We start from the raw sequence: 23,989 nt of genomic DNA on the forward strand, positions 1-23,989 counted from the left end.
CACTATCAACAATAACATAGTCAATGAGACTTTTCTTATTCCTAGCCTCTTCTCTCCATGTGAATTTGTGAACATTTTTATGTTGAAACATGGTGTTAGTAATAACCAATCCATGTCCTGAGCAGAAATCCAACAGATATTGCCATTATTATTAGCTTTGCTCTTTTCTCCAAATTTTCCCAAAATATTTTTGTATGTCTGACAATCATTTCCTACTCTGCTATTTAGATTCCCAACAAGGACCAACTTTTCCTTTTTCATTGTGTCAGTTGCTTTTTCTAAAGCTTCAAAAAATTCCTCCACTTCTACCTTAGTAGAACCCTTCTGTGGGACCATAGTCACAAATAAGTCTCATTGTCCAGTTCCCCATTCTCATATTTGCCCACATTACTCTACTTGAGACTGACTGCCATTCAAGAAGATTAGCCTCGTATTTTGTGTTGAATACTATGGCTACTCCTTCTTTTCCTAGATTGTCATTGCCTGAATATAACATTTTATATTTATTGCTCAGAAAGATCTCACCAGTTTTGGTCTTTTTTGTTTGTCACCCCTATTATGCCGATCTGGTACTTATCTAATTCCTCAGCTAGCTCCATTTCTTTGCCATTCAGGCTTCTTACGTTGATAGTACCGATCTTTAACTCTGGTGCTGTTGAGTTGGGGTTTGTTTTCAGATTTGTTCCAGTAGCTGACTTTTCGCTGTTCGCCCTGGTTCCCTGGCGAAAACAACGGGGGCCTTGTTTAACCGGGCGACGCCCCCAGCTGGCATGAAATTTTGTCATGTTGTACCATCATTTTTTATTTTGGTTTAACCAAGAAGAATACAATTTGGTCGGCTAAATCCCAAATTGCCAGCCCATCCTCGTTCGTTCAGTATCCAAGTAGATACTGAACAGGGTGCACCACGAGAAGGTGAGGATTGGACATTAGGTCAGAAGCCCTGGTTGGTTCTCCGCATTCCTTTAAAGGCTATATTGAGGTCTCCTCTCAGTTAGACAACTTTGACCCTTAAGCACTCCTTAGGAAATTAGTAATGATGTAAATTTTTCAAGTAGTACTATCATATCCTCTACCTCCCCTTGAGGATGCATGTCAAGAGTTTGATGATAATACTAATAAAGAATGAAAGAATATAATTTCTTGGCATCTTTAATTTATAGTATGACTAATTGAAAAAACTTTCAAGTTCAAGATCTCCAGTCAATTCATATCAAATATCATCTATATATATTTAAAGAGCAAAGTCCGTTTTCGATGTTCACTTATAACTTGGGTTTGAACTGACCGATTTTGATTATTTCTTCACCAATAGATAGGGAATGTTCCAAAGATGGTTTACATGCATTTTCTTTTATGTACACCTCCAGATTATGGAGCAGTGATTATTTTTTTTTTTACCTCCCTCCAATGTCCATACTGCAGTTTTACGATATCTTTTGTGGCCATTTTTTAGATATTGTTAAATTTTATTGTTAGATATTGTGATGTTACAAATGGTTTCTTTGCTTGTTTGGGATGAATGTATAATGTCCCATAATACATTTGTTAAAGTGGTTGACAGAACACTGACTGATATTGGATCAAATGATTGAAAAATGGGTGGGCGAATAACTGTTTTATTTACTGGTGGTTTTCGACAAACACTGCCTGTCATATCCCACAGAACCATGGCGGAGGAAGTGAATGTCTGCCTTAATAAATCATCATATGGCATGATATAGAGAAGTTTTTTTTCAAAACTGATATGCGTGTTCACCTACATGGAGGGACTAATGCACATTGCTCTCCTCAAAAGCGTTAAAAATTGGCAATGGTGAACTACAGCAAAGAGATGGAAAAATTATATTAACACACCTAAATATTGGGGAAATTGTCCGAACTGCAGACAAACTGTTGCAGTGTCTACCCAGCTATTGAGAACATAACAGAAAAGTCGCCTTCTTGATTCAGGGAGAGCTATCCTTGCACCTTGAAATACCATGTCAATAATCGAATTGGTTCTTAATAGGGTTAATGGACCTGTTATTGTGTACAAATCAGTAGATACTCATGATGTAGATGATGCAGTTAATTTTCCCATGGAATTTCTAAATTTGCTTAGTCCACCTGGATTGATAATAGGTGTTGCTATTATGTTGCGCTCTGAAATCTGTACCTCTACCCCCCCCCCCAAATCTTTGCAATGGAACTAGGCTTCAAATTAACTTGTTGAAACCAAATATGATAGAAGCTGTGATATTTACTGGTCCTGGTATCAGAGAAATTGTCTTCTTTCCTCGGATATCCCTCATTCCTTCACAGTATCTGTTTGCATTCAAACGGTTAAAATTTCGAATAAGAGTTTGTTTTGATGATGATTAATAAATCCCAAGGACAGACCCTTAGATATGCAGGTTTAGATTTAAGAGGTGAATGTTTTGCACATGGGCAGTTATATGTAGCATGTTCTTGAGTTAGCGCCCTCAGAATTCAGTTATTTTTTGTCAAGGATGATGAAACTTCAAATGTTGTTTACAAAGAAGTGTTATAAAGTTCACAATTCTACACCATGACGAAAGCACCAGCACCAAATACTCGAGTAAATACCCTGAAGTGAATCTCTGGCAGTGTAAGTTCACCTCAGCATAGCAGAAAGGCTCAGCTAGTTAACAAATAAATTAAACAGTAGGGACCCAAGAACAGAACCCTGAGGTGAACTCGGGGTTCTGTTCTTCAATCACCTTCCTTTTCTGAGACACAGCTTCATCATGCACAATTTGCTCTGATCCATCTAACCAATATACCTATCTACTTCTATCCTTTGCAGCTTGTACACCTACTTATTGTGTGGCAATCTGTCAAATGCTTTTGCACTGTCCAAGAATATACTGTATATGATTCTCCCTTATCCAACACATTTGTTACCTAAAAATATAAGCAGATTGCTAAAATAAGACCTGCCCTTCACAAACCTATGCTGACCATCATAGGCAATCTTATGTCCATCAACCCAATCCTGTATTCTATTCCTAACCAATCTCTCTAACACATCAACTACAACTGCAGTTACACAGACTGGTCTGCAAGTTTCCAATTATAGAATTATAATATAAGCCCCTGGGGTAACCACAAGTGTGGTTCTAGGACAGAATCACACTAGTGGAGTGGTACTATTTGGCCTTCTTTCCATTCCTTAGGAACGCTACCCAATGCAAGACTTTCATTAAATAAACAGGACAACGGCATGGCTTACTCTTTTGCACATTCTTTAAAAATATGTGGTTATTTGTCATCAATTCCCACAACCTTATTAACATCTAACCCAAGCAACACTTGATACACTTCTGATTCTTTCACCTTTAATTCTCCTAATTCTTGCCTCCCTTCTACATGTTGCACAGCATACAGCATTATTCTCACGACTATGATATACACTGATGAAATATTCGTTAAATAATTTCATTAGATCATTTGCTATGGTTATATACACATTGGTGTATATCTCTGTAACCATAACTATCCACCAGTATCAACCTGCCGTTATTATTTTTCTCTTGCTTGCCACATAGCAGAAAAATTCCTTTGGATTAGCTTTGACCTGATTGGCCAATTTCCTCTCATATTCTCCTCTTCTTTTTTTAACCATGCTTGTCATTTTTCTGGCCTCCACTTTATATTCGTCATGCATTTGTTCACTATAAACTACCTTGTATTGCTCCATAATTTCTTTTGCAACACTGCTTGCTTGATTTCACTGTTCAACCATCTCACTCCTACTCTATTTATTTGCTTAACTCTTGATATGCAGTTATGCATTGCTTGTGTTAGATACTGCCTTATCATTTCCCATGCACTGTCAACATCTTTTTTACACAATTCATCAACCCAATGTATTGATACTAGTTTGACTATGGAGCGTCTCACAATCACCTCCTTCATAGACCATCTTGATAACAACTTTTTTCCTGTTTGACTACCTTCCAAACCAATATCATTGATCACTTTCACCAACAGGTAGCAGTGTTGATACTTCATTCACAACCATACCCTGTGAGGTTTTATCACCAAATCTAACACTGATAAACCTCATGTCGCTTCCCTCACATGCTGCTTTAGATAGTTATCCCTCAGAAACTCAACAAATTCACTATCTCTTCTTTCCAATCCACATTCCTATTGTTAAAATATCCATCAGGATCATCTTCCTTTTATTTGCCCAACTAATTGTCTAAACATTTCACAATCAATACTTTCCACATTTCCTGGTCTATAACACCATCTGATTAGATATACTATTCTGTTGATCTCAACTTCACACTAAAGAGCTTCAAAATCTTCACATGTACTACTATTTTCCACTTTGATTCTTGAAGGACACAATTTCTCTGCTACCATTAACAATACTTTCCCTCCTCTTTTCATCTTCCTTTCCTTTTGAAAAATTCCATATCCTACCATTTCAAGTCCTTACAATATATCATCCTCGTTCAACCAAGTTTCACTTATGCCAATTATCTTTTGGAACACTGATTCAGTCAATGCTACAAACTCAGATCCATTTATTTCTTATACTCTGTACATTAGTCTACAAGCATAACAATTCTCCACTCTTTGATGCCATCTCATCAACATAATCACTCTTTACTCTCTCTGCTATAGTGCACTTCTTTGTTCAGACCATACCCATTTACCTGATCCTGACTCATATTTTCATTCATATTCTTATCACCCACACTGGTTTGCATTGCATTTTGTCACTTTTCCCTGCCATAATCACTTTCTCACCTTTGTATCCATCCTTTTCCAGTCCTTCCACAACCTGCTTCTCAACCTCTCTCTCTCTCTGACTCTTAGTGGTAATAATTTTGTACAAATCCTGTGTACAATCGCTCCAAATGACCAGCACCAAACCCATTCAAATGCATTCTATCAGCTTTGAATGATTCTAACTTCCCTTCAAATTCATTCCATACATAAGGGGTGCTTAAGGGTCAAAGCTGTATAAAACAGAGGAGACCTCCACATGACCTTTAAAGGAATGCGGAGAACCGACCAGGGCTTCTGACCTAATGTCCAATCCTCACCTTCTCATCCATGAGAAGGTGAGGATTGGACATTAGGTCAAATTGCCAGCCCATCTCGAGGATGGGCTGGCAATTTGGGATTTAGCCGACCAAATTGTATTCTTATTTGCTTAAACCAATATACAAAATGATGGTAAAACATGACAAAATTTCATGCCGACTGGGGCGTTGCCTGGTTAAACAAGGTCCCCGTTCTTTTCGCGAGGGAATCAGGGCGAACAGCGAAAAGTCAGCTACTAGAAGAAATCTGAAAGCACACTCCAACTCAACATCACCAGAGTTAAAGATCGGTACTATCAACATAAGAAGCCTAAATGGCAAAGATATGGAGCTAGATGAGGAATTAGATAAGTACCAGATCGACATAATAGAGGTGACTGAGACAAAAACTGATGAGATCTTTCTGAGCAATAAATACAAAATGTTATATTCAGGAAATGACAATCAAGGAAAAGAAGGAGTAGCCATAGTATTCAACACAAAATATGAGGCTAATCTTCTTGAATGGCAGGCAGTCTCAAGTAGAGTGATGTGGGCTAATATCAGAATGGGGAATTGGACAATGAGACTTATTTGTGCCTATGGTCTCACAGAAGGTTCTAAGGTAGAAGTGGAGGAATTTTTTGAGGCTTTAGAAAAAGCAACTGACACAATGGAAAAGGAAAAGTTGGTCCTTGTTGGGGATCTAAATAGCAGAGTAGGAAACGATTGTCAGACATACAAAAATATTTTGAGAAAATTTGGAGAAAAGAGCAAAGCTAATAATAATGGCAAATACCTGTTGGATTTCTGCTCAGGACATGGACTGGTTATTACTAACACCAAGGTCCAACATAAAAATGTGCACAAATTCACATGGAGAGAAGAGACAAGGAATAAGAAAAGTCTCATTGACTATGTTATTGTTGATAGTGATGTTTTCTCCCTGGTGCAGGACACCAGAGTGTACAGAAGATTTGAAATTGGAAGCGATCGCTATTTAGTCTTGAGCAGGATAAAATTGAATTTCATATTGAAAAGAATAACATGTAAGAAAGTTTTAAAGCGAATAAAAGTTGAGCAGCTCTCAGATGTGAACTTAGACTAAAATACACAAAGATTATTGAAGAAAAAATGAACGAGTTTGAGAACAGGAACCAAACCTTGGAGATTCAGTGGCAAACCTTGAAGAAAACCCTGATTGATTCAGCCAGAGTGGCATGTGGTGAGGTAGTCTGCAAGGATAGAAATATCAGAACTCCCTGGTGGACACAGGAAGAGGCAGTGAAGGAAAAGAAGAAAGCATATTAAAAGTTCCTGGCAAATAAGTCAGCTTGTGCTCTTAGAGAATGCAGAGACAAATGTAAGAAAGCTAAACACTGTGTAAAACTAGCTAAACAAAAGTCATGAGAGGACTTTGGCAAGAACATAGAAAATAAATATCAAGAAGGTGGTAAGATATTCTGGAGGTTCTTGAGGAAGCTTAGAAATGGAGGAAAGAGTGCTGTAAAAGGAGTTAGAGATGATAAAGGTGACATGAAAACAGACGAAAAAGATATCCTTGAAGTATGGAGTAATTACTTCGAAAAATTGCTAAATGAAACAAGCAGTGATAGCACAGTGGTAAAAAACACTCAGCAGGCATACAGTCAGGAATACATATCCATACTTGAAGTAGAAAAAGCCATCCAAGGCCTGAAATGTGGAACGGCAGCAAGCGTAGATGATATTCGACCAGAAATGCTGAAGTATGGTGGTATAAAAGTCTTACAGTGGCTGCAATGCATAGATCAGAAAGCCTGGACAGAAGGATGAATTCCCGATGATTGGAGTAGCGCTCTAATAGTACCCATATATAAAAAGGGAAATAAAACTGCATGTGAGAATTACAGAGGTATTACCTTACTGAGTGTCCCGGCAAGATCTATGCAAGTATACTTGAGAAACGGTTGAGAAGAATTGTGGAAGAAAAGCTTGGTGGAGAACAAGCTGGATTCAGGCCAAATAGAGGCTGTCAGGATCAGATCTTCACTTTACGACAAATAGTTGAGAAAGCATGGGAATATAACAAAGATCTGTATTTAAATTTTGTTGATCTGGAAAAGGCATATGACAAGGTGCCAAGAGAGAAGCTATTCAATACGCTACATTTATATGGGTCATTGGAGCATTATATCAAGCAATACTTAGTCTATATTTAAGTTGTAAGTCGGCAGTTAGAATTGAAGGATATACAGGAAGATGGTTTAATGTTAAATCTGGTGTGAGACAAGGATGTACATTATCCCCTCTGTTATTCATTATCTATATGGATCACATTATGAAGGAAAGTGGTATTAAACATGATATCAGAATTGGAGATGTTAATGTCAGCTCTTTGCTTTATGCGGACGATGTTATACTTCTAAATAAATCCGCTACGAGTTTGCAAGAGTCCCTGAATAAATTGAATAACTGTTGTAATAGATATGATATGAAGGTCAGCATTAAAAAGACAAAGACAATGAAAATAGGTAGAATTGTTGAAAATATCAATTGTGTTGTGAACGGAGAACCTGTGGAACGAGTAAAACATTTCAGCTACTTAGGCACGATTTTTACAGAAGATGGTAAATTAAATATTAAAATAGACAACAGAATGAACAAATCTGGTATGGTAGGAAGTCAATTGAATAAATTCATATGGAATAAGAGAGAATTTAGTCGGAACACTAAATTAGCTATATACAAGACAGTGTTCAAACCAGTTTTAACATATAGATCTGAGAGCTGGGTCAGAAGTAAAACACTTGACCAAAGACTAGAGACCCGCAGATATGAGAGGCCTGAGAAAGATTAGAGGTGTGAACAGATGGCATCAATGGCAATATCATATTAAAAACGAGGATATTAGGAAAGAACTTGACATTGTCGGCATCTAGGAATGCATTAGTAGAGCTAATCTCAGGTGGTATGGTCAGAATGGGTGAGGAAAGATTAGCAAAACAAGTGTTCTCTGCCAGTTTGGCAGGAAAACGACCCAGAGGAAGACCAAGATATAGGTGAATTGATACAGTATAAAGTGCCTTAGACGATAGAAGTATAAGATCTGATAATGTTGGGGTCTTGACAAGTAACAGACTGATTTGGAGGAAAATTGTAGATAGGAAGTTAGTAATGATGTAAATTTTTCATGTAGTACTATCATATCCTGTACACCCCTTGAGGGTACATGTCAGGAATTTGATGATGATTGATGATGACATTCACAAATTGAACACTCTCTGCCTGACACAATTCAGCCATTTTGTCATTCAGTATCATTGCTGTCCTTTTCATTTCACTACTGTCATATCTGGGCAATGAAGTAACCACTTTCCCAGTGACACTTATCCTTCACTTCCTGGAACAACTTCAAATCCTTTTCCACATTCTTTGTCTCACTATCCAAGTCATTTGTGTGTGCACTACCACTGATTCTGACATGTTCCTTCCTTCCATGCAAAGCATCTAATTTGCATTTCATTGTACCTCCTGTAAAACATGTCTTGTGCGCCTTTGTTTTACCACACTTTTAATGATTGAGTCAACATATAAAGCAACCCTATCATCTTTAGATATTTGCTTCTTTTTATTAACTTCCTTTTCATTTACATCATTCATTCTCTTCTTTAAATGTTCAATTTCCTCCTCCATACATTTAACTTGATTCTTTATTTTCATTAATTGCCTAAGCTCTTCCACAACACTTCTTATTAACGTTATAAGCACTTTAACAGCAGGTTTATTCATTTCAGTATTTTGTGTCTGTTGTGGAGACATTTTCAGGAATGCAATGTTAAAATTGAAATAACACACATAATAAACAATAAGTGAAAGAAATTATATTAGACTATATGAAGACTAAAGTCCTATGAGGGGTCCCCTCTGTGGGTGTTGTTGGCTAGCCTTAGATGTTGGGAAGGAGGCCAAAGAATTATAGTTTCCCAAATCTTGGGACTTGGGGGTGATCATTCTCCTACCGGGCGCATCCCTCGGGTGGCAGATGAGGGAAGCGCCAACTGGCTGCTCCAAGTAAGGAATAAGGAGTCATGGACCAAAGACTGCAGCAGAGGAATGGCAGGCCAGCCGCCATTCCTCAGCTGATTCCTCTCGATCACAGGAAGCAGCTGAGAAATATGCAATGTGGTCAGCTGAAAAGTGTTCTTACCTCATAATTCTCACTATAAGAATGCTTTGTAAGATAGGAAAGCTGAGACCCAGGAGAAGGAGCTATAAACTTAGAAAGCAGAAGATTGTTCTATTCAGCAAGAGACGGTAATGTCCACAGAGAAGAAGTTGGCTTATTAGTAAAAAATACCTTCTTAAAATCCATCACAGCCATTGAGCCACATGGACCAAGAATGATCTCGATTAGAATAAAAGTTAAGAAGAGATATACATAAAAATAATCCAGATCTATGTGCCGGACCATTCACATGGTGATGATGAAGAAATATATGCCTTCTATCACAAAATACAAGACCTCATAAACAAAACTAATAAAAACGATATCTTAATAGTTATGGGAGATTTCAACTCCAAAATAGGGCCATACTCACCAGATATGAATGGTGTTATCGGCAAATTTGGAATAGGTGAGAGAAATAACAAGGAGAAAAACTACTTGAATTCTGCAAACAAAATAATCCATTCACTTCCAATACCCAATTCTACTGCAGGCCTTCCCATAAATATACTTAGCCATCTCCGGATGGAGTTACCAAAAATTGTATTGACTACATTTTAATAAGAAATAAATGGAAAACATCGGTCCAAAATGTCAAACCTAAAAAAGCCTGATATCGACTCTGACCATGATGCCCTCTCAGCAGAGATTAAATTAAAATTCAAAAATAACATCCCAAAGAGCAACTGCAACTTAATTGACATAAGCAAAATAAACGAAGAACATATAAATAAATTATATGAGAATACCATGGAAACAGAACTGCAAAACATACAATATGTTTTATACATACATACATACAAACATACAAAACATAAAATATGGGAATGAGAGAGAGAGAGTTATGGGAATGATAGAAGAGGAGAGAATAGAATAGTAGAAGAGGAGAGAATAGGAACAGTGGAAGAGAGGGAATGAGAGAGAGAGAGATGGGAATGATAGAACAGGAGAGAATGGAAACAGTAGGAGAGAGGGAATGAGAAGAATGTGAGGGAGCACTGAAACCAGGGATAGAGCAATGTCAGGAAGGCAGGTAAGTAGGGGAATAATAAGAGGTGGTTACAGGGTTGAAACTGGGGAGTTTTTTCGCTTGGTTGAACAGCTGGAAGGAGTAATGACAAGGGCCATCCCTGGAAGTTACGAAAGGAAACTGTGAGCAAGAGGGTGAGGAGTGGTTTCTTTGCATGGAGGGTGGTTGAACCATGGAATGCATTCTCTCTCCAGAAAAATGATGAGAGTGAGAACGGTCAATGAGTTTAAGGAGTGGTATGATAGACTGTGTTTCCTAGGAGGGACCTCCCACGACGAATCTTGATAGACTTTGTTTTTCTTAGGAAGGACCTCCTGTGATGAGTCTCGACTCCATGGAGGCCTAAATAATAATAATAATACCCTTTGCTTACGTAGAAACTGCATGGAACCAGGGAAGAACAATAGTCAAAAGCACAGCTATCAAGATTCTAGGCAGTCATCAAACCAAATAACAATTGGATCACCCCTGAATTCTTAAAACTCCTAGAAGAGAAAAGAGATGCTAAAAACACATTAAATCAGAATAATTCCAAAGAAATCACACAACACTATAAAAAGGCTAAAAAATAAAATCAATAGAATGTGTAATGTGGCAAAGGAATCTTGGTTAGAGGAAAAAGTAAAACAATGTGAGAAAGCAAATAAAAAGCATGATAAAATATAATAACAAAGAATATAATAACATTACTTTAATAATGAAAGATTCTCATAATATAGAAACAAGCGCAATTCAAGATATACAAAAAAATATGGAAAGAATACTACCAAACACTATCCAAAAGAAACCAAATGTGGGATTCATCAAACAGCAAAGAAAAAGAAAGCACACCTGCTATCTTAAAATATGAGCTAATTAGATAAACCAAATGAAAACATCCAAAACTCCTGGAATTGACCAAATTCCTACTGAACTCTGGAAACACGGAGTCCAGGGAACCATATTTATTGAATCTTTTTAACCAAATTTTATTCTCAAGAGAAGTACCTAAGGACTGGAAAACTGGGATCATAATACCTATTCATAAGAAGGGTGATAAACAAAAATGTGAAAATTATTGTCTTATCACCATTTTAAATCATAACTACAAGATATTCATTTGAATTATACAAAACCGCATACATAAATTAATGGAAGAAATCATCGAGGAAGAACAAGCTAGTTTCAGACCCATGAGATCCACAATTGATCAAATCTTCACATTTAATACTATAGCAGAAAAATGCTGGGAACACAATCTACCACTCTACTGCAGCTTCATTGACTTAAACAAGCCTTCGATTCCATAGACAGAGACAAATTGACAAAAGCACTCATCAGAGTTAATAATATAAACAAAAAGAAGAATTTAAGATGGGAAAAGGAGTTATGCAGGGCTGCCTGTAACTGCATTTATTCACCATATACCTAGAGGAAATATGCAAAGAAATCTCTCTCCAGTGAACCAGGGATAAATATAAATGGAAGAAACATCAACCACATAAAATGCACAGATAATATAGTGATCCTGGTAGTATCTAAGCTACAATTAGTAAAAACAACCCATCTTTTAAATGAAGCATGTAAAAACTTTGGAATGAGGATCAACAGCAGAAAGACCCAAATAATAAAAATAGGAAGATGAAATAGGAAGTTCAAAACATCTCAATAACCCTGGAAAACCAAACCCTAGAACAAATAAAATCCTTTGTTTACTTAATAAGCACCATTACACATAATTTGGATAGCACTGAAACAGTAAAACACAGAATTAAGATTGGATGGTCAAACATGAATAAATTAAACAAAATATAGAACAATAACAAACCCTCGAAACATCTTAAAATCAGACTATTCAAAGCCATGATCATCCCTACCGCAACATATAGAAGTGAGTCATGGCGACTCACTAAGGAGGAACTACTCAAAATAAGTGCATTCGAGGGAAGTGCCTAAGACAAATAAACAAAACATACTGGACTGAACATAAATCTACAGAACAAGTAAAGCAGGATCTCAACTACCAGGACAACCTCAGACATTATTCTTCAGCAACAGCTCTGATGGTTTGGCCACATCCAGAGAATGCCTCATCATAGACTTCCAAACATCGTGCTAAATGGAAGAATAGGAAAACAGCGTCCACCTGGAAGGCCGAGGAAAAGTTAGCTCAGATCCTTGAAAGAAAGAGGCAAATTCACTAGCTCACTACTATGTTTGAGAAGACTAGAATTAGAACCATTTGGAGACAAATTGTACAAAGTGGACTCAACTTGTCACCAGATGGATGAGATAAAGAAGAAGAAATCTTGGGAAGTTTAATACAACCATATTTATTAAGATTAGGCTGGTTTTTTTAAAATTTGGTACTGATTCTAAAAAGTCTTTGAAGTTTGTATTTACTGTGATGGTGCATGATAGTTTTCTTTCTTCTGATTTCTGTGCAAGGTTTCCAAGGCATGGTCTGCTAGATCTGATTGACCATAGTTGTAGCAGAGATGTATTTTATGTGTTCATCTAGGCAGATGTTAGCAGATCTCCCAGTCTGACCATAATATAAGCCTCAAGAACAGGGAACCTTATTAACACCTAGAAGAGAGAGAGAAAAGAGGAACTGGATCCTTAGGAGAGCAGAGAAGGGAAGCCAGCTTCAAATTTGGTTTCAAAATATGGAGTTTTGATTTAAAAAACCAGCATAATCGTAATATGATTCTATTAACCTTCTGAAGATTTGGCAAACTTCAATTCTTAGGATATGGGCAGAGTCTCAAACCAATGGAATGGGTTCCAGACATTTGCTAAGAGGTTGCCCTTGCTCTACCATGGAGCATGAAGACAGATTTTTTATTATAACAGCAAAATGTGATTGACACATCACAGCAGATGTCAGCTTGCAAGTCAGCTCCATTCAAGCACAGGAGCATGAATGTCTTTTGATAAATTGTGGCAAGAAGTCTGCAACAAGTAGACCTATGCACTTGAAGACCTGTACTCTGCGTCTCTTTATCCACAGCTCATTGTGAAGCATGTTTTCACTGGTGTTGTATCCATAAAAATTGGATAAAACATCTATGTGCTAATGTACCCCTTTACAGATGAGAGTTGTTTTAGTTTTTTCCTCTTATTCTAGATGACACTTGATCTGGCATGAAAGGGGTACTGCTTACTATCACGAGAATGTTCTTGAAAGGCATAGATACGGCAGCACTGGTTCATGGTGTGGGGATTCATTATGCTTATTGGATGCACTGAGCTATAAGTGATGGAAATAGGGACTATGATTGTTGTACGATATTGCAATGAAGTTCTTCAACTGCATGCTCAATTGTGCAGTGATGCTATAGGTGAAGAATTCATTTTTATGGATGACAATGCCACACTACATCGTATGCAAGCAGTGGAGATACTTCTAGAGACCGAGGATATTAATTGAATTGAGTGGCGAGCATGCTCCCCAGATATCAATCCTATATAAAATCTTTGGGTTGCAATAGGGAGATGCATTGCTGCTCAAAATTCCCTTTCAGAAAACAAACAATGCCTTATCCTTGCTCTGAAGGAGGAGGAGTGGGCCAGTTTGCCTCAAGAACTCCTGAATCACTTGATGTTAAGCATTGTACAACATTGTGAGAGCTGCATCGCAGTTTGGGTTGGACATATTCTATACTATAATGTCTCTCTGCATGATTTTCTGTAAGCACTGTGTGTTAATTCCTTAACTACATCCTTAGGAATGTAACTTTTGCCAAAAACATATTGCACTTTAATTTAATATTGCAATTGTATAAAATTTATAAACATTTTTTGTGTAACATAATTTATTAGTATGTTGGCAATAAATTTATGTTCACATTTGGCTGTAGTCGTGAAAATATTTTCATGTACAGATAAAAATGTAGTTCGTTGTTAGCTTTTGGACACCAGTGTATATTTATTTAGCTAATAAATTATTATGCTAGTATTTTGCCTTTGTGTCTATGATGGCATCTTCATGGACACCAAAAAAATACAACTAAGCACCTGCACACAGGTACACTAGCAGGAAGAAAGATGCAGACAGAGTATGAAAGGTAGGAATCTACAATCTTAACTGATGCTTTCTCTGGATGCTGTGATAGCAACTTACTAAAGGTCTCTCATATCCCATGCATCCTGGGTTCCTCAGAAAAAATCTTACGTGTTTTAAAAAGGTACAATATGCAGACTCCCTTCAAGCCATACTTAAAAATATTAGCTACCTTTATATACCTCACCAGAAGATCCCTCAATCATCTAGACTTAAACATCTTGTTCTTAAACATTTTTTATCCATGATCCCTTTTCATTAGATAAAATTAATAGGAACCCCTGACACTACTAGTTAAGTTAGGTTTCTTCATACTCGAAGGATTAGTTTTTGAGCAGTTTTAAATGAAATGTTAAATAAAAATAATGACCATATTTGTTACAAAAAAATGTGCACTTATATTTAATATAATTAAATGTTTATAGTTTAGAAACTTTACATATGTGTCGAAAGGCTTACTTATTTGTTAGCAATTAATGTTTAGTTTATTTAATGGTTTTAATTCACAATACAAGTATGATAAAGTAATTAATATTTATTTATTGTTTGCTGATGTTTCACTGGTGTTATACCCACCATCTTCAGTGCCCAAGAACAGTTTGTCACAGTACATGAACCGAAACAGTTAACAGTGGGACCAATTAAAAATTGTTATGGACAACACAAGGAACTAAGGTCTTTATTGGTGCTGTTTACTGTTGGATAAAGAGAGAGAGTTAATAAGTATTAATTTCATCTTAAAATGACTGTCTCTTAGAAGTTTGGTAAATTGATATAGCCATACTTGTTGAGGTGTGGTGAATATTTTCAAACTGCTGCTGATTCTGAAAACATATTTTTTATGTGTTTTTAACTTATTCTTTATATTTTTTTTAGCCTCCAAAGAAGAAGAAAGGTAATAAAAAAGGAGGAAAGAAAGGAGGTAGAAAAATTGCAGTTATTGATGGAATACCTGTTACAGAAATGACAAAAGAGATGGTTTGTATTGATTCCTTATTAGTAATATTAATTAATACTAATCCCATATGTAGGTGAAGTTGCAAAGTCTATAGCACAGATTCATTATATTTGATTTCTGGAGTTAGCTACCATTTGAGATAAAAACTTTACGAACAAGATTCTACATTCAAACTCTTGTGGTAAAAATTAAATAAATAAACATAAATTAAAATGTTTATAAAAAAAAAATCCAAGTGAGATTAATAATTAATTACATCAGAATTTTCTTATTTATGACATCAAGTTCTTGCATCTTACTTTTAGTCTGATACTTTATATTACTGTAATCATTTCATTTGTTTGACCTGTAATATTTAGACTAGAGTCCTTTATATATATATGTATATGTTCATATTATTTACTGACTGAATTCTGAGAATTAGAAAAACAAATTAATTCAATTTAGTTCCGACGAAACATGTTGTGTGTTAAATTAAATTAATTTGTTTTTCTAATTCTCAGAATTCAGTCAGTAAATAATATGAACATATATATATATATATATGCACTCCAAGCATCCACATATTCCAGTCCTCTCTTGTCACACATTCTAGCTATTATATCATTCAATATTACTGCTCTTCTGCTCAGCTCGTCATTATCATACCTGGGCAACACACACACACACACACACACACACACACACACACACACACACACACACACACACACACACACACACACACACACACAATCTTTCTTCTCTGTGTCTTCTTTCATACCACCTCAAGCAAGAATCTCATATCTCCCGCTGCCCGATTTACACCACCACTCAAGTCATTTGTTCCCACCATCACAATCATCTCATCCACCCTTTCACCTCTCTTAACTGCCAAAGCCACACTTTCTATCGTTCCTCCAGGCAAACATTCCTCACACATCCTATCTTGAACACCACGGATCATTGAGTCCCCATACGTTATACCTCTTACCATTCCCTCTCTCCTATTGTTTCCATTTTCTTCTCTTCTAGCACTCCCATACCTCTCTCTCATTCCCCCCTCTCCTACTGTGTCCATTCTCTCCTCTTCTAGCCCTCCCATGCCTCTCTCATTCCATCTCTCATACTGTTTCCATTCTCTCCTCTTCTAGCACTCCCATACCTCTCTCTCATTCCATCTCTCCTACTGTTTCCATTCTCCCCTCTTCTAGCATTCACATACCTCTCTCTCATCCCCTCTTGGAAATGGAGAGAATTTCCATTCTCTCCATTTCCATTTCTGCATCCAATTCCATTCTCTCCTCTTTTATCATTCCCAAATTTCTCTCCTCTCCTATCATTCCCAAAACTCTCTCTCTCCCCTTCTCCGATTTGCCTTGCATTTATCTCTTCCATTCTCCTAATCTCATCTTTCATACTTCTCTGAAGACATTCCACCTCCTCTTTCAGATCCTCTATCTCCCTCTGCAGGCCAGTCACTCTTAATCGAAATTCACTCTCCCAAACAAAACCATCTCCTAAACTTTCACAGTCACTCATGCCTTCTACGCTATCAACTATTATTTTCTCATTCATATTTTTTTCTTCATTCTCTCCTATCACACTACTCGTCTTCCAGTATTCATTTCCCGTTCCTGGAGCAACAAGGTCGGTTATTGAGATATCTTCTGCATTTATTTCCTCCCACTGCCTACACTTTATACACACATGCCCCCCCCCCCACTCTCTCACAAGCCAAATATCCAATTCCTGAGATGCATACATGCCGCAAACTCCCTCATTATATTGCTTATAATAGAGTTATTAAATGGCGGAGGACTTGGTGACACGCCACTTGCAACTGCAACTGAATCCACCATCATTTGTTACTGCCAAGGGACTACTAGCATAATCGTTAATTATTCAAAATAGTGTTGCTAATTAGTGTCAAAAATGAATGCTAAATAAGTATTAGGGAGTATAAATAAATAAGAAAAGTACAAACAATTACGAGCAAAACAAAACATTAAGTACACTAAATAAAATGAAATAAAACTAAATACAGTAATGAAAACTTAGCTTCGTCTTGTCTTCCACCATTATGCATCATAATATTGTTATGTATTGTTATGCATAATATTATTACTTGAGATAGGAATATTTTCAGACATAGAATATCATGGTGCAATGATATCTAAATGGTAATGATGATGATATTAAATAATACCTAATGAAGGAAGTCTTCTTATTGGTATCATTCATTTTGTTTGCACTTTGATGGTTAGATATAGATGTTGCTTAACTGCTATTTCCAAATGAAGATGTGAAAACTCCAAATAATTAATATTTTAGAACTTCTTTTAGATTACAAAGGTTAGTTACATATAACAATATCAGTAAATTTAGATTACAACAATATATTTTCTGTGGCATAGATGGTAAACATGTGGCTCTCTAAACTCAACGTTGCAGGTTCACGCCATGGTGCAGATAACTATTAACTTTTTTTTATTGTATTGTATAATAATAATTTTCCAAACATTTTATTTTGAATTATTCATTATATATTGTTTTTGATGATTTTATCTTCAAATGTCATATGGAAAGGGTTTATCTCTGCAGAAATTGTTGTGAGAAATAAAAGATATTGGAATAATAACTATATTTCTCCTACTATACAATTCACGAAATGAGCAGAAATCATTGTGCACATTTCATCAATTGTCCAAAATGCTACACATTTCATGAACTGTATAAGAGCATTATATAACTTACGGAATGTACAAAAAGTTGTGCATTTCATGAATTGTGTAATTACAGTCTACACATAACATATATATGTTGTCCAAAACTTGGAGATTTTTAGCTTTCTCACTTCTTTAGAAGTGCTGAATAGCTGGAAGTCATTGAATAAAATAATGTAAGGAAGGATGTTTCAAAGAAGAATGATGGAAAGAAAGTAGGAGACAAGAGTCTGGTTTATTTATGTTGATGCATGTGGACTGGCAGCTGCTCATGTTTTAACAGATTTACTGGAATCTTTTTAGGGTCATAGTCCTATCAAAAACATAAGACAGAAACAGAATGTTGGTAAGAAAATGATTGAAGTGAACCTGTGAGCAAGACATCTAAGGGTAGACAAATTGGGCATTTATACATTCTTAGCAGGATAATACATTTTTAGCAGGACTATACATTTGTATAGTCCTTAGCAGGACTATACAAATGAATAGTTGTGTCTTGAATGGAAGAGGTCACCTGGTTTTTTGGAGATTATCGATGCAATGTGTTTGTGCCAGAGGTGTAAGAGTCAACCAAGAATAAAGTTTGCTGGAGATCTGACTATTATCAAATGTGAGGGGAGATAAAGTGAGGTCTTTCTTATATACATATATATATATATATATATATAAAGACAAAAGTGTATTTTGGTACCATTGAAGGTCACAAGGTTGGCCTCCCCACTGAAGAATAATGGCAAGGTGATCAAACTTTAGACATTGATTACAAAAGGGAAAGATCTTTAAGCTTTTAATTGTTGTACACTGTAGAGTTGATCAGATGAAGAATGGAGCCTACTTTCATCAACAGAATTGTAGATAGTTAGAAGGTAGTTTATTTATAGGATGAAGAGCTTCGGCAGAAATCATTTATCAAAATGATTAAATATGCAGACAGCAAATTGCAATATCACAAAAATGTTAGTGAAAAAGGATGTTCACACATGCTGGATAACAGATGAACTAAAAAATATAAAGATGGAAGAAAAACTATATTATAAGCATAGGAAGAATCTCTACATTTTAATTTTGAACATGACTATATAAATTTTGCTAAACAATTAAAGAAAAAAATAATAAAGAATGCAAAACAACATCATCTCTTAACAAAATTTCTTACTTGTATGAATGATAAAAGTAGAGTGGGGGTTGGTTAACATGATAATTTGTAATACAAAGCAGAGAACACACAAATTCCTGGAGGACACCACTGTTGTACATCACCGTTGTACTTAACAAAATGAACAACCACATTACAAACTATGGTAGTTGTGATTTTGATCCTACAGAGAGGATAACGTACACGAATCACCCTCCATGGATTAAGAATTCCACATATCTATATGTGGTAAATGAAGATGAAGTAAAGAGGGTAGTAATCAGATTAAAAAATGTGACTGTATAAATGTTGAAAAACTAAATATATCATTAAATATAAGTTAAAGTTCTTTACATATATTATTAATAAATATTTTGAACATGGGAAATTTATAGAACACTTAAAGATTGCTTCAGTTATTCTGCTATTAAAAGGAGGTAACAGAAATGAAACCAGAAATTACAGATCAATATCTATATTATCCACAGTCTCAAAGGTTATTGAAATCCTAATAAAAAAAAAAAAAAAGATTAAGTAGCTATCTAAATACCATATCCTTTTACACATCTAATCAATACGGGTTTAGATCCAGATTCAATACCGAAAAAGCACTATTGAAGTTCCATAAAACAGTTTATAGTGGAATAAACTGATATCTAAGATTTTTCTTGATATCTAAGACATTTAACTGTGTTCCTCATGACATCATATTACTAAAAATGTCTATATACGGTATTAGAGAGTTATTAATGACTGGTTCATTAGTAACTCCTAATGAACCAGTCATTAGGAGTTACTAAATCCTATCTGAATAATAGAAAACAATATACCAGATATGCCGCATTCAATAAGCGCAACAAAAATAATAAAATATGGAGTCTTGCAAGGTTTGGTGCCAGGACCCATCCTATTTTTAATATATGTTAATGATCTGTGTAAATACAAACTTTTTGGCAAAATGATATCGTTCGCTGATGACACGACATTAGTATACACCGAAACAATCTTTGAAGATCTAGAAAATATGATTAACCATGATATTTTAAAACTAAATAAATGATTGGCAATAATGATCTTAAAATTAATACCAATAAAATTACATATATGTACTTCACATTAATAGATAAGCTAGATCATGATATAACCATAAAATGGCATGAAACAAAATGTAGTGATATTCAAAATTGTAACTGTAGCTTAGTCAAAAAAAAAAAAAAAATTAGTCAAGTATTTGGTCCTCCATATTGATAGCAATCTGAAATGGAACTCTCACATCTCATTTTTAACAAATAAGTTGAGGTTCGTATTTAACAGAATATATTATGTTAAAAAAAATTGCAAATTCAGCATTCTTAAGATGCTTATACTATTCTTAGGTAAATTCCTCACTGTAACATGGTATCACTTGTTGGAGTGGAGATTACTACAACAATCTGCTTCCTTTGATATGAATACAAAATAGAATAATTATAGCTATAGCAATTACTGACTGCACATTCACCCAATGATCTGTTTGCCATTTGTAATATTTGCCATTACAGAAACTCTATCTTTATTGTTGTATATTATATATAAGAAAGAATGTTGTAAGTTTTTAGTATGTATATTGGAAGAATGACAGTATGTTGAACCCTTTGATTGAAAAAGGCCTGAGTTCGATTCATGTCGTGATGAGAGGAGTCTTTATATGGACTTTTTCCATTGAAGGTGAGTTTGCTGATTTCATACAGCGGTAGCAGTATTAAACTTTCTGTATTTCTATTACGTATTTTTCAATCCTCCTTTGTCTTTGTTGTTCTTTGCTTAAAACTTCGTGAACTGTTATGAATGATCGACTGCTGCCATTTATTTATTTCTACTAGATCTTGTTCTCACACTCTATAGTCTAACAAATTTATTTATTTCATGGCTGTGCCAGTTAGATTATGTATTGAGTGCGAGATTATAAGATTTTAAACTAAAGACAAAGAAGATACTGTTAGCATTTCCCGTTTATATTAATCTTTACCTTTAATTAGTTGTCACTTGATTATTATTATTATTACCCAAGACCCCATGGAGTCAAAGACTCATCTAGGAGGGCCTTTTATCAAACACGCAGCTCATCATGGTATGCTTTAAACACACTCAAATTCTCTGCAGACAACACACTCTCAGGCAAGGTATTCCAATCATTCACAACTCTGCATGAAAAAAACCTGCTTCTCACTCCCATACTCACACCCTATTTATACAGTTTGAACCAGGGATGACCTCTGGTTCTCCCCTGATCTCCCACTATTTTCTGTAGAACCTCTTCAGCATTGATCCTATAACAACCCTTTAATAACTTGTAGGTCTCTATCATATCTCCCCTCTTCCTCCTGTCCACCAGACTGCAAGTTGCATCTTCTCAATCTTTCCTCATACTCGACATTCCAGAGGTTAGAAACTACCTCTGGACCCTTTCCAACATCTCGTCATCCTTCTGAAAACCAGGTGACCAAATCTGGGCACAATACTCCATGTGTGGCCTAATCAAAGCCTTATACAATGGAACAAGAATCTCCCTACTTCTACAAGTCACTGTCCTCCGCATCATTCCCAGAAGCCTTTATGTTGTCTTCACAATGTGTTCAATTCTTGATCACTTAAACTTTATCTTATGCATGTTCGAAATCTTTAGGATAGTGCATTGACAGAATCAGTCTAATGTGTTGTTCACATTTAATTTAATCAACCATTTAATTAAATCAAAAGACATTAAATGTACAGTTTGATTCACATTAACATATATATACAATTGCATTACAATTCTTTGCTATTTTCAATTCTTCCTAATTCAGACTTGGTTCTAATGTTCTTCCTTTAAAGCTAATTCACAATCCAGAATATCCTGCCAGTCATATATATACACAAACTGACAATAAAGCATATACCTTGATTAAGCTTAATTAAATATCAATTTACATCATCTTACTGTACTCATAAACAGACACACTTGATGTACATTCTTGTTTGGAATTATCACATACACAAGTAGTTACAATTTCGTTCAGCACTGCCTTTTACATGAATCTTTTGTTCACATGAAAGTGCTCATTTTTTGTACTTCTTTCCTTCTGCAGCCTCATTCTTGACTTCTCGCCAAATTTATTCTTTGTCCGAGTTGTCGATTATTCTATGCCCTTTAGGACCCTTAACATGGTGGCAATGTGCAGCTCTTTCCTAGTGAGACATCCTGACGATCAACATAATACTTCTCAATGGTGGCAGACCAAGCAAGAGAAGATTTAGAAATCTAAGAAACAAGTCCTTCTCGACATTTTGCCTTATAAAGGCTCGGCCGTCCGTTGTGTGCATGCATACATCTCTCAAAATTTCCATATATGTTCACGTATTGACATCCGAATGTGATGACGTCATACTTTGTGCGTCTTTTGAAATTGCCATATATGGACATGAGTTAACAGTGTTACATAATGAAGTCATGTACCACATTATTTTAACAAAGGCTCATGGTTAAATTATTACAAATATAAGATTATTACAGACAAAATTGACATTTCTTTAAGTGCAATCTCCCTAGAAAAACATCTAAAAACAAACATGATAAGTAACATATCTTTACTGAGAGATTTTACAGCAGGGTTTATTTCTCTCAGAAACTTGGGTTTTTCATACCACATACAGGCAAATCGGCCTTGAGAACACAATTTACAGACAAAAATACTAGTGGTTGGTGGTTTAGATGATGGTAGTGGCAGTTTGCTGTAGTTGGTGGATTAAGTTGTGGAGACAGAGAGTTGTAGGGTAGGTGATCTTCTGTAATGAGTCTTTGGACTACTCAGAGGTGTCATATAGTAATAATATAATAATAGTAATAATAATATAATGTTGACTGTGGTTTATGCTGTGGCTGGAACTTGCTGGTAGTACCCAAAGCAAACAAAGAAATTATTCATAAATCCTTTGAATACCTAGCAACAAGCAGCTACGGTAAACTCCCAAATGAAATCAAATCAGTAACTTTACAATATGCTTTCAGAAAAAGATTGAAAGACTACCTCATGGGGACTGAATAATGTTGACCTATATTTTAAACATACGTTATAAGAGTACAATATAACTTACATATTATGTCCAATTATGATTCTAATATATTATGGCAAATGTATACCATGTTATGTCAGTCCTCATAGATACAGTCACCAGGTTTTGCAGTGACTGTATTGTTCAAATTTAATTTTTATAGTAACCAGTACAGCTATGGCCCTTAGTTACACGTACTGTAAAGGTCCTTATATTTTCTTTTTATGTTTATCATCTTGTCTTTTCCTTAACATATCAGTCTCTACATTACTGTTCAAGTGGCGATATTATATTTCAAGTGGTTATATCATATTTATAGTATTATTTTTTCTGTGTTACATTATTACTTGTATTGCTGTAACAAACATCGCTATTGTATGATGTTATCATTTGTACCACTTCTTCGATCAATAAATTCTGTAAAAAAAAAAAAAAGAAAAAGTACAGAACTGTGAGGATACAGATTGGTTAAAAAATCTCAAGAGAAAAGCAATCCACTATGGTTAGTTTTTCTCTGAGATTTCTCAACCAATTGTTCATTATTGCCCAATTGCCCTTGCTGTCATTGTATTTAAATCATCCTACAAGTTCTCTACATTATCCATTGCCTTGATTTAACCATTACACTATTCAATTTTGTCATCAGCAAACTGAATATTTCCCTTCAAATCATTTCCTATATCATTTATGTACAAAGTAAACAGCAATGGAAAGCACAGAGCCTTATAACACCCTGCTAGTTATCTGTTTTCTTCTGGATTCTGCTCTGCATACAGTACTCTTTGGTGTCTGT

General features: G+C 35.5%; 1 protein-coding gene across 1 annotated transcript in view; it reads left to right on the forward strand.

The window, feature by feature from the left end:
• LOC150103424 (dynein regulatory complex subunit 4-like) overlaps positions 1-23,989 on the forward strand; it is a 199,200-nt gene that overhangs the window by 6,680 nt on the left and 168,531 nt on the right. The window contains exon 2 of the mRNA XM_090398147.1: positions 15,204-15,305. Coding sequence (XP_090254273.1) covers positions 15,204-15,305 — 102 coding nt within the window. The remainder of the gene's footprint in view (positions 1-15,203; positions 15,306-23,989) is intronic.

This window comes from Typopeltis vanoorti, chromosome 9, assembly GCF_054136105.1.
Source record: "Typopeltis vanoorti isolate ZY-2024b chromosome 9, IOZ_Tvanoo_1.0, whole genome shotgun sequence".
NCBI lineage: Eukaryota > Metazoa > Arthropoda > Arachnida > Uropygi > Thelyphonidae > Typopeltis > Typopeltis vanoorti.